This window comes from Lachancea lanzarotensis, scaffold LALA0S05, assembly GCF_000938715.1.
Source record: "Lachancea lanzarotensis genome assembly LALA0, scaffold LALA0S05, whole genome shotgun sequence".
NCBI lineage: Eukaryota > Fungi > Ascomycota > Saccharomycetes > Saccharomycetales > Saccharomycetaceae > Lachancea > Lachancea lanzarotensis.
Window position 1 is genome coordinate 768875 of NW_019212883.1, and position 12060 is coordinate 780934.

Below are 12060 nucleotides of genomic sequence, written 5' to 3' on the forward strand. Positions count from 1 at the left end.
TGTGAGTTTATTCCCTGTTTTGAGATATACAACCGCCTCTTCACCATAAAGGAAAACTAAATTGAACTTTCAAGTCATGAAATAGCTGTAACGATCGTATGTGAGCTTAAACTAGTCGCAAAGAGAACTAATGAGGGCACAAATACATATCGCTAATGAGTTATCGAGTGAAAAGTTCTGGATCTTCCAGAAGTGAGACGTTATGGACGTCCCTAAGTCATCTCACCTCGTGTCAGCGACAGGGCCGGTATAACATGATATGATCGGTTCATGTCAGAAATACTATTCCGGCAGTTGTAATGCTGTGAGTTTTTAAAGGTTGTGTATTGTGACATTTCAGCTCTTTGTGCGTACTCATGGCTTAAGTTTTCAAGTGACATGAAACCTTTGAATTCCGTTTCCGGTTCTCACTATCTCTTTGATTCGAACCAATTCGACATTATAAATAAGAAACATATCCTGACACTTTGAGAGCAGCGTTAGTTGCGTGTCATTACCCCCTAAAAAATGTGAACTCCATCTTGATCGGCATTACACCTTGGAACTTGAAGCAAATCTCTTGGCCGCTGAAAGTGGTATGCACTAGCGTACTTGGCTGAAAAGTGACCTAATGAAATAGAACATTTCTACACTATGGTTAGTGGCACAGCTCAAATCCTTTATATTGTTAATGTACATAAATGGGCTGTATATGCGGGTTCTTTGTGTCGTAACATAAAGTCTAGTCTTCTCTCTCACGCTTTTGTATTTGTCTTTCAAAACCTTGGTGTCACCACGGCCTTGCCTACTATTTGACCCAGTAATTCGACTGTACGCTCCTCAGCTCGCTCATCAAGAGCCACAACCTCTTGTAAAAACGTACTTTCAGCGCCTCTGTTGATATCCATCACCACGTTTCCAATTTTGATAGAGAGTTTACCGGATTTGTGGACTCTGAGCGAGCCAATGTTCCCAGACAGCGGCTTATCAACCTGTTCTGTGACCTCTTTCTTGCCATTCGACTTTTCGTCCTTTGATACTTCGGTGCGCGGTTCTTGTGGGTCATTTGAAGAACTTTCTTCTGTTTTTGAGATTTCGCCCTGTGATTCTTTCGCTTTCGTAGCTTCGCTATCCTCTGTTCCTTCAGTCTTTTCAGTAGGCTGCGGCAGTTCAAAATCAGGGAGCACAGCTGGTAATTGGAAAAACATGAATTTACCTGGCTGATCGTTGATCTTGGATAGTTTCTTGTGAATGTGAGCATGGTCCTGATTGAGACGTCTGACCTCGTCGAGCCCTTCTTGATAGTCGACGGATGCAAATTCGTTCTGCAACTGCAAGGCGTTGAGTTTGTCTTGCAACTCTACGTCGCGTTGTTGCAATACGGCAGGCAGGTCACCTTCTTCTTCTTTCAGTGCAGTGCCAGGAGTGGGCTCCCTTGTGGTTTGGTCTGAAAGCGAATCCTTCAGTTCCTTCTGAGCAGAATCAATGTCTTCATGACGCACTCTGACAGCTCTGACTGGGAAAAAATGGGCAAGTCGCTTGGACCGCAAAGATTCTTCGTCTACTTCACCGTTCGGACCGATCGGTAGCCCTAAGGCTTCACCTTCCTCATCATCGGATGCTTCCAGCTCAGTGGACCGGTACTCACGGCCCATATTAATTTTAGTGCGTCCATCTCCACCATCCGAGTCTCCGTCTTCGTTGGCATCCTTTACATTCCCATTTACACCTTGCAGACCAAGCTGCATGAGCTGTGAATGACCTGAGCCACCATCCTCGCTTTTAATGAAACCTGCTCTCGCATTGATTCCTCCTCCTCCTGCAAAGTTCTCTGCTCCAAATCCAGCGCCCACCACTCTGGTATTCAACAAATACTTGGGCACCCTTTTCTGCCTGTTTCCTTGATCCTTTTTGCTGTACTTCTTTTTGGAGTTGTGTCCATCACTCAACTCCTCGTTTGTGGGTTTCGGCACCGTCTTGTCTCGTTCTTCTTTCGACCGTCTTGCTAGCGCCTTAGGCTTAAATTTCAGCCCGGGTTTCGCAGAACCTTGCGTAAGGCCCGGCAGTCGTCCCGTTCCACCCATTTTCCACGCTAAGAGATTCGATTGGAAGGGGTTCGATGACTCTACAACGCTCTTTTAACTTCGTCTAGCTGAGCTCATCGCAGGCTCTTTGATGCTGATCACTTTCGCATTAATCTGCTGAAAATATTGAAATCATTATTGACGATATTTTATTATTATCACATGATAATCACGCTTTGATATTTAGCACTGTCCACGAGTATGTCATGTGTTTATGGCGTGACCTGAGATTTCTGAAAATTTTACATAGCACATCAGAATAGTAAGTGGGAATAGTGATTAAATTTAAGTAGTAGCTCATCGCACAGCTCATCGCCAATTTTACAAAGCTTTGAAAGGCGAATAACATATAAAAGCATCGATTTGAACGCTTGTAACTACTCTGGTTGGGTTTATCGAGTGGGAAAGGTGTATAGTGTTTAAAGATGGCTCGTAAACCGGTCAGAAAAGCGAGGTCTAGAACCGAAAATGTGGAAGACCCATATGGACGCAATGAAGTTGACGATTTTGCAGCTAAACGTGAGAAAGTGTTGCTAGATCAGGCCAATATCGTAGCAGAAGCCAGTGAGGAGGACGACGAGCGTTTGTTGGAAGATGAAGACGAGGAAGAGGTGCTTGGGGTCGAAAGCGATGAGGACGAAAGTGAAGAAAGTGAAGCCGCAGAGGAATTGGACGGCGAGGCAGCCTTCAGACAAGTTTTTGGCCGGAAAATGGATGCTGGCGGTGCCGGAGAAGCTGAGGATGATGGCGATGCAATGCTGGACAACGACACGGCGTGGGGATCGACAAAAGGTGAATACTACGGTGCCGACGATCTTGATGACGATGAGACTGCTAAGGAGATCGAAAAAGAAGCTCTGCGCCAGCAACGCAAGCACCTTGCTGATCTGGACATGAATGACTATCTCGACGAAGAAGTAGAGCAGGACTGGGCCCAGAGCGCGAAGAAGTTTACACTGGGACAGTTTCAAGAAGCTACCAACGCCCAAGGCGCCAGCGACACCACAGCCAAGGCCAAAGACATTCTTTCAATGGAACCCGAGGCGAAAGAGCGTCTTCTGCGAACTTGGTGTCCCGAATTTTTTCCTCTGTCAAAAGAGCTGGCCCGCTGGTCTTCCGAGCTGGACCACTTGAAAAGCCAGCAGCAAGTGGACGAAGTCTCAAGTTTGAAGATCGCTGCTCTTTCGTCTTATTTGGGTACTATTTCGTCCTACTTTGCGATATTACTGCATGAGGTTCAAACGAATGATGACTTTGCAGGAATGAAGGACCACCCAATCATGGAATCTATCCTCACATCCAAGGAAGTATGGAGACAAGCACAGGAACTGCCGGAGAATATATTAGAAAATCAAGGTGAGGAACAAGAATCCGACAATGAGGAGACCTCGGATCTCGAAACTTTGGACGAGGATCTTCTCCAAAGTCACGGTAATGAGCAATCTACAGACCCTAGCGAACAAGAGGCAGCATCAGAAGAAGATGAGGACGACGCATTTGATTTTGATGTCACTGAATCTCGTGTTGCCAAAAAGAATGACACAGCTTTTGCCGGCGCTGAATTAGACGATTTCGCAGAAACAGAGACTGCGGATGTCGATGCACAAGAAAAGAAAGCACGTAAGAAAACACTGCGATTCTACACTTCTAAGATTGATCAACAGGAAAACAAGAAAGTCGACCGGTATAAAGGTGATGACGACATTCCATACAAGGAGAGGCTATTTGAGAGACAGCAGAGACTATTGGAAGAAGCACGCAAGAGGGGTCAATCTGTTTCTGAGGATACCCAACTGGATGCTCAGGAGTATAACTCGGAAGATGAGAAAGTTGCCAACACGATTAATAGAGACGCTTCAACCGATTATTACACCGCTACTCAGCAGGCTGGTGCCCAGAAAAAACATGCACGTCAACAGGCACACAAGGATGCTGTGTTGGCAAGCAGAAGTGGCAAACTTGCTGAGCTATCTAGCGACATGGATGACAACACGAAGCGTGCAGTTGGGTACCAAATAATGAAAAACAAGGGTCTCACACCTCATCGTAAAAAGGATAACCGTAACTCGCGTATCAAGAAGAGAAAGAAGTATGACAAAGCACAGAAGAAGCTCAAGTCTGTTCGTGCAGTCTACTCTGGCGGACAAACCGGCTCTTATGAGGGTGAAAAGACAGGTATCAAGAAAAATCTCACAAGATCCGTTAGATTTAGAGATTAAGTACAATATAGCATACAATGGCAACGGTGTGACGAAGAAAAGTTTCAGTACAAAAATTCTTCATCCCTTGATGTTTTCATGTAACATTAAATTACTACTGATCCATAAACCTGTAAAGATCATGCCTATTATTATCAAATGTCGTTAAGTTTCGAGTATTTCGTAACACAATATCTGCATTCTAATCTTCAAGTAGCGCGTTCCTCGGCCATGGCGATCCACCGGGCCACAATATAAGAAGACCGACGATGACGGCGTTCACCGTACTTTTCGAATATCGCGTGATGCCTCTGACTTGCGTGCCTACAGTTCTCTAACATTACCGTGGCCAGCGGTAAAAGCTGTTCTGTGGTGTAATTGGAGTAGAAAATATGGTGCTGAGTCCAGTCATTGAAGCCGAGTATAACTCGGCTTAGGTAATAAGCACCTGCGGCCAGCCAACTTGGTTGTGCAGATATCAAGCGCGAGTCCATTATGGTCGTTTCCAGTAGATACTTGGCCAACGTTCGTATGTCGTATTCGTAGTCATCTGCTTTGCTTACACGCCGTAAAAACGACATGGGACCGGGCCAACCCAGTTCAAATTCCAAAGTGTTCAGCATATATCGTTCGGCTTTCAAAAGCTCATCTTTGGAGTAAGCATTATCCAGCATGTATAGGATTTCTTTGATAGTCGGACAGTTGATTTCTTCAAACTTGGCAGCCAGAAAGAGTGCAGCTGCACCTACAAGTTGAAATCTGTTTAAAGTGACGGTTTTACGTGACAAAAACCTATCGATGATGTTGACAGTCAGAAATAGTGTCTCAGGAAGAAGCTGAAACCTAGCATGAACCTGTACTATCCAGTCGATCAAAGTAGATCGATAAGACCATTTCAGTTCCGGCTGAAAAAGCATATACCGAGGATGAGGACGCCATTTGTTTTCTAATTCGTGGAGATAAGAGAAAATTTCATTCGTGTACTCCACAACCATAACCAGATCGTATGTATCCTCGTCGAGCGGATCTGGCTTGTCTTTGTGGAGCTGTAAGCGCGCTCGCTCAACTAAGTACGCCGCAACGTTGGTAGTGACTAGTAGCAAAGGTTCGTTGTCTGACGACACTGACGATGATGACTCGTTATCGTCAAGAACACCAGCACCATTTTCGGTCTCCATTAACCCACTAACATCTTCAGGCTCCCAATCTGGCTGTTTTTGTGCCTCTTCATCTGGGATGACTATAAGTTCTGGTGTATCCCGGGTGTTTAGTGGGCGAGAATAAAGTCCTGTTCGGTTTTTGGAGTTTTGTGCAGCCTTAGAGACGGCCGACGGCATGTTTGCACGCGCTGTGACATCTCCTAAGGCGGTTCTCTGCGTAGCCGAGGTTTTCACACCCATTGGAGCATCATTAGAATACGCAAAATTTGAGGACACCGCATTCTCATCCGTGTGCGGGAGAGTGGACATGCTCGCTTCAGTGATGTGTCGGTGGCAAATTGAGAAACCAAACCAAAGTGACCAGCTTTACTGCTAAACTTTGACAGATGCTATGGTTCAGAAAATCAGCGGAAAATTGATCTTGGAAGAGCAGCAAGAAGTAGATTGCGCGCAAAAACCAAGGTATGTGATTGTCCTGTCCTCAGATTGAACTAATCAAACAGTTGCGAGTGAAAAGTTGTCACTCAATGCCCTTCTGCTCGAAGTTGTTCTTCGATGTTTGTGTTTAACAGGTAGCAGAGACGCTTATAATGTAAACAAAATATCATTAGACATCTGAACCTTTTGAGAAGTCACGTGCTGGTAAGAATAAAGTAATAATAATAATAAAAATAAGAAAGAACAAAAGTGTGCGTGGAACTCCATCATGTGCTATACAGTTCCAAACCACCTTGTTCGGTTGTTAGACATCAGTGGGTCGACACAACTTGTACTTCTTTTCTTATGGAGACAAACGTCAGATTAGTTGTTAGGTGATCTCGGGTCACGTGATTCGGTGACAGCGACAGTGCTGGGAAAGAAACAACCGAATAACGGTTGTCTGCTAGATCGTAGGAGATACCATGAGGGTCATGAAGACCATTAAGACCTGTTGCACTATTCAGAAAATTTTCAATTGTATGTGTAGGAGTTCTCTAGGCCTGAGTTCTTATAGATATGGTCTTTAACCTAAAACGACTATATCTTGCCCTTGGGAAAACACCTTCTTTTCCTATCATCTAATGGGTGTGATTTGCTCAGACTTGAATGGGACAGCTTAGCGGAGAAAAGCATACGAGTTTCGTAATGCAACATGATGACATCGAGTTGTTACCTGAATCGAGAATGAAGCATACCAAGACGTCTCGTATCTACAACCCAAGGTAGTCTTCCTACGTCATTTTCGTTGACTTCGTTAAATCCACTAAAAACGAAGGTATAACGGCCTCAATTTCAACGTAACCATCCAGAAATAGGCTAGAATTGACGGATTGAATTCCATATTTGTTTGCAAACCTATCGTTAGGGCTAGACCTACATTCTCCCCACGGAAGGAAGCACCCTATCTGGACGCCACGGATTGGCTCGCCACAGCGACGCATGTTCATTTCATCGTCCTCTGTGAAATCGGCACAGGGATCAAGGTGCACTACTGCTTCAGCTCCGTTAAAAGTTCAAGTAACAACAGAACTCGTACCAAGGGAAATAAAGATAAAATTGATTATGAATCAAAAGACTGTTTCAAACTGATTGCTGAGGGAAGACTTAAATGTCTATGAATTCTCAAAATACGACACGATGCCAATGGAAATGGAAAGAGTGACTGTCAAAAAGCTTTATACTATGGTATTTCCGGTTACAAGGGAAATGATAACAAACGAATCTCGAATAGCACGCTAAATAATTGAGATTCAAGGACAGCGAGAAAATAGTAGCATCGGGACTATATCCAACAGTTCGACGTTCTATGATGGGCATTCCATATTCGATGCAAACACCATAAGCCATAGATCTATTCGCCCTACTACAAGAGTGGAAGTTGTTTAACAGACATGCTAGTAGTCTATTTTGCCAGTCAGAATAACTGCTAGCATGGGTAGTTTGAGAGTCATCGCGTGATCAGATTACAGATGACAGATGACGGGTGAATACCAAGTGATAATTGTCAAGGCTAGTGTTCAAGGCCAAACTGAACCTTGTCAATTGTGTACGTTTGGAGAGAGAACCCTTTGTTCGGCGATTTTGCCTTTCCACTTGGCTCCCTCACAACATTTAAATTTTTTGTCATGCAAAACTACATTGCGCAGCCTTCCAGGTACCATACTGTATGATAGCTTTGAGCATTTTCAAATCATCTCCATACACTCAAAGGCAATTTGAAAGCTTCTTTTCTAGAGCTTTGAAGTAAATCTACACCTTCATTTTTTCTCTGCTGCCAATGAGGTGCTACGATTTCTATTTAGCTCAGCGATTTCTCGTTCTAAAATCAGTTTCGCTTCCAGATTGAATGAACCTGACTAGGAGAGACATACAAGGCTGAAGGAAACAATAGCTATTCTCAATATGCCCATAATTCGAGTTTTTGTAGGTTCACTGCCCTTATCAAAACCCGCCGTCATTCTCACGTGATACTGTCAGTATCAGAGTAATTTAATCAGAATTCCATCTGGAGATAGGAAAACTGCACAATGACTTGAACTAAACTGTAATACAACTCACCAGCAGTAACCTATCTGTTACTCAACTAGACTGCTTTGTCAACTTAGTATTTTCAACTTCTAAAGAAACTCAATTGATGATCTTTTCGCATAAACATGGGCGCTCCAACTCCATCTCGAACTCAAATTCCAAATCGCAACAAGATAGTCCTTAAGTCAGACCTCGCACAAGATCTGAGCACCAATGCGGGATTTATCTCAACAGACGCAATGTATGCTGACTTAGAATACCAAAAAGAGCCCAAGGTTCGAGTTGAGCGTAAAACCAGGGCCAAACGCAGTCGATCTCGAGCTGGATGCTATACCTGCAGGCTACGACGCAAAAAATGCGATGAAACTAAGCCTAGATGTGGACCGTGCTCAAAGCATATGTTCAAGTGCATTTGGCCTCGCAAGGGCCAAGGTCCTTTGACTGGAGAAATGCGTGAAAAAATGAAGAAGAAAATCGATTTCTACGACGATGGATCAACAGATGCACATGCTTCAAACAAGGATAAAAAGTCAAAACAGTGCTTCGTCAATTATACTTTGGGATCCCAGAAAAGTGGCTTTGTTCTGCTCAATAGTGACATCCCAGGATTAGGGTCGATACCTGAGCTCCTTACCGACGAGGCAGGCGACGAGGACGAAGAGGACTACGAGTTCAATGAGTGCGAATTAGACCATGATCACGAACGCGAGACGGAATGTGCGCAAGATGACTGTGAACTTGATGCTCACATCATACAACAAAACGAATTCGTGCTCTCAAATGACGCGCAACCCGGAACAGACAAAGAAACCGAAAATCAGATGGTTTTAAATTTTAGTGAAGATCACAGCAAGAACTACGGTTTGAATATAACGCGTGATGGTCTCTCAGTAACACCAAGTTTGGGGAAGCTTTTGAGCTCTGATCATCAGGACCCTTTGCTTTCTCCGAGTTTTCTAGTTTCTCCCCCGTTGTCTGCGTTTGAATCAATAGATCTGACAAGCACAAATGCTTCTCAGCGACAGGTAACTACTACCAATGCAGACGATGAGTATAACGCTTATGGTTTGGACGAAGAGTTATCGGAGAAATTGTATGATAAAGTAATGCGGAAGTTCGTGAATTGGACCAGCTCTCAAAATGAACATCAGACGACGATTTCGGTGGCCAATCTTATGTCTCAATACCAGTTCACGCAGCAAGATCTATTGCTATACTACACCTGCATTTACTATTTTTTACCGGCTGTAGGTCCACAGCACACATTACCTCAATTGACGACTACAGAAACGTTTGTGCCTTTGCTAGCACAGCACTCCATTGTCAAGGATGTTTTCCTGTGCTGTGGGGCCACCTTTTTAGCGTGGTGCCAGCCGCAGAAATACTCTGGCACGGCCGAAGTACTGTACCAAACATGCAAAAGCCACCTACACGCTGAGTTATCCTCAGGCAGAGTTCGTGGTGATGAGACCTGGATTTTCGCCTGTTTCCAGCTTCTGGTTTTGACAAATAAGCTACACAATGGACAGGGAGAGTCGATGGTGGATCGTTGTGTGGATAACCTGTCGCATTCCTTTGACATCATCAAACGCAAATATTATGACATCGAGAAACACGGCTCTACTCCTGCTGATCGTATGCTGATCGAGAGTTTCATGTACAACTACACGGTTTCGCTGCTGGTAGCGAAGGACTTATCGAAGCTACCTAATCCGTTTGGCAAAGGGTTTCAAAGACTGGCAGCACTGTTGAAATCACCAATTTTCAACGACTGTGACGTTGCATGGATGAACAACCCAGTTTTGGGCCCTTCGCTGGATGCGTTCTGCATGCTAGCTAAAGTGTCGTTTTTGAGTCGGATGCCGTTGCCTCTGCAGGACGGCCAGTGGCAAACGGTGGCAGATACTCTGATGGAGGAGTGCTTGTACTACAAGCCGCCACCGTTGCCGGAACAAGTGCGCAATGACGAGTTGAAATATGAGATTTACCGGCCGGGACTGCTGTGTGGGTCGATCATCAGCAAGGCGTGCTACTTACTACTGAACAAGATTGTGCGGTTCGAGGACTTTGACGTGCGCGACCAGCAGATCCAGGACTTGGTCAAGTACACCATCAAGAGTTTGAAGGACATTGAGAAGGGAACCCCGCTACTGTGCATTCTGTTGTGGTCGTTGCTAGTGATCGGGGCATTTACCGTGGATGCTGAAGACCGTCTGGTGATCAAAGAGTATCTGAAGAGCACGTCGGAAACCATACATTCGTATGGTGCTTTGAAGATCAATTTGTTGTTGCAGTTGGTGTGGGATCGTGATGACATAAATCTGTTGTTTGTGAGAGAAAACATTGGTCAAGTTATCATATGAATGCGGGATCACGTGATGATCTTTTTCTGTCCCAAATTTCGCTTAGATAGCCCGTTCGGCACACCCATCACCATCAGCACACTACTACACACATTACTACACCCGCGCCATTTCGCTCAAGCTCTTAAAACCACAATCTCGGGGATAACCGACCGAGCAGGGGGGGGAAAGGCCTTGCTTGCCGACACTTACACTCACACTGGCACTCACTCTCACACACACACCCATACCCACACCCATACCCACACGGCTTTTCCTTGCTTATCGAGCCCACGTTGCCTGCTATTCTTTCCACGCGTTCGCTAAACTCACAGGCCATTGTTCCTTCAACAGCTGGACGCTCGAGCGATAACCACTTCATGTTATCTGAATCTGGGAATGGAGCTCAAAATCCGCGATGACGTAAGCAAATGGCCAGACTGGCGATAACACGCACACACACACAAAAAGAGAATGTTTACGTAAGGTACGGCCTTAAGGGACCAGAAATGTGCTGACGTAATACATGGGCTCGAGCCAACTGTTTACATAAGCGTGCATGCTCGAGGCGCCATTACCAGGACAACGACTGATACGATAGATTAACGAAAATTCGTATCATAATCAATCGGTGGACGATTACGGTTTGGTCGCTTGAGAAGCGAATGTCAAGGGGTGAACGGAGCCTGAAGCGACGACGGGGGCATGCACTGAAAATACGGGTCAAGGCGCAAGAAGCAGGAATGAAAGGTATAAAGAGGGGTGGTGGGAACAGAGAGAAAGGAGTCCGAAAGAGAAGCTGTTGTTATTTCTTTCAGACATCTACATCACTCACGAAAATTAAAAAACAACCTCCAACAAGCATTTCTACAGACATCATGATATCTGTTCCTATTTCTCCACCTGCTTCTCCTGCAGACATCACAAAATCCAAGCCTGAGGTCAAACTGAATAAAGGCCACACCAGAGCTGTGGTGCCTGTAAATTTAACCAAAGACATCGAACGGGCGACTTTGACGCTGGCCAAGGCTTTCCACGAGTCTCGTGCCAACGACTACCTCATGAAAAAATTTGCTAATATTTCGGTGCATGAAAAAGTGTCGAAAATGCGTATCAACGCAGTTCTTCATTACTTCAACACCGAGTTTTCAGATAAGGGCGGGGAGATTGTTGAGGCCAACGATTTCGACGCCGTGGCTGTCTGGACCGGCCCTGGCTACCACTTCGACCAGGATCTTACTAACGACCCGGTTTTCAACAAGATCTTTTTCGACGATTTGCACGACAAGCGCGAACAGCTTCTACAGGACGTTGATTGCTATTATCTGTTTATTATCGGCAAGGATCTGTCGCAACCAGAGGTTCGTGGCTCGGTCAGAGCCATTTTCGAGCATTACAAGCAAAGAGCTGACGCAGAGGGCGTCGCTCTGGTCCTTGAGGCCATTAACGAGCATGCCAAATCCGTTTACGAGTATTTCGGCTTTAAAAATTATTACACTTTCACGTATGGTGTGGGTGAAGTGGATTCCGAGGGTAATCCAGATCCCAACGGTGAAGGTTTCACGGGTTATTTGATGTTATATTACAACGGCGACTTGCCGGGTGCAAAAGACGTTTAGAGTTCGCCAAAAAGAGCTGATTTGCTCTTTCACGCGTTCCCGTAATATTGGTCACAAAATGTGATCATATTTCGTCTACTTGTTCCAAAAAAAGGTGTTTGCATTTTTTTTGATAGAATTGAAGGGAAATCATACCAACATTTCGAAGTTTTTTCTTTGATAGTTTCTTT

General features: G+C 44.9%; 5 protein-coding genes across 5 annotated transcripts; 3 read left to right on the top strand and 2 right to left on the bottom strand.

The window, feature by feature from the left end:
• Positions 1 to 755: 755 nt before the first annotated feature.
• On the bottom strand, positions 756 to 2063 carry RPC53 (LALA0S05e08394g1_1; the record flags this gene model as incomplete). The annotated part of the gene is made up of 1 exon (XM_022772466.1): positions 756 to 2063. One exon carries the CDS (start codon positions 2061 to 2063, stop codon positions 756 to 758), a length of 1308 nt encoding a protein of 435 aa, XP_022628787.1.
• A 425-nt stretch (positions 2064 to 2488) lies between these two features.
• SAS10 (LALA0S05e08416g1_1) lies at positions 2489 to 4282 on the top strand (the record flags this gene model as incomplete). Its single annotated transcript, XM_022772467.1, has 1 exon — positions 2489 to 4282. The coding sequence occupies one exon, from the start codon at positions 2489 to 2491 to the stop codon at positions 4280 to 4282; it is 1794 nt and encodes a 597-aa protein (XP_022628788.1).
• A 188-nt stretch (positions 4283 to 4470) lies between these two features.
• Positions 4471 to 5730, bottom strand: LALA0_S05e08438g (LALA0S05e08438g1_1; the record flags this gene model as incomplete). The annotated part of the gene is made up of 1 exon (XM_022772468.1): positions 4471 to 5730. One exon carries the CDS (start codon positions 5728 to 5730, stop codon positions 4471 to 4473), a length of 1260 nt encoding a protein of 419 aa, XP_022628789.1.
• A 2324-nt stretch (positions 5731 to 8054) lies between these two features.
• On the top strand, positions 8055 to 10292 carry LALA0_S05e08460g (LALA0S05e08460g1_1; the record flags this gene model as incomplete). Its single annotated transcript, XM_022772469.1, has 1 exon — positions 8055 to 10292. One exon carries the CDS (start codon positions 8055 to 8057, stop codon positions 10290 to 10292), a length of 2238 nt encoding a protein of 745 aa, XP_022628790.1.
• Positions 10293 to 11149: 857 nt separating this feature from the next.
• LALA0_S05e08482g (LALA0S05e08482g1_1) lies at positions 11150 to 11890 on the top strand (the record flags this gene model as incomplete). The annotated part of the gene is made up of 1 exon (XM_022772470.1): positions 11150 to 11890. One exon carries the CDS (start codon positions 11150 to 11152, stop codon positions 11888 to 11890), a length of 741 nt encoding a protein of 246 aa, XP_022628791.1.
• Between the last annotated feature and the right edge of the window lie 170 nt (positions 11891 to 12060).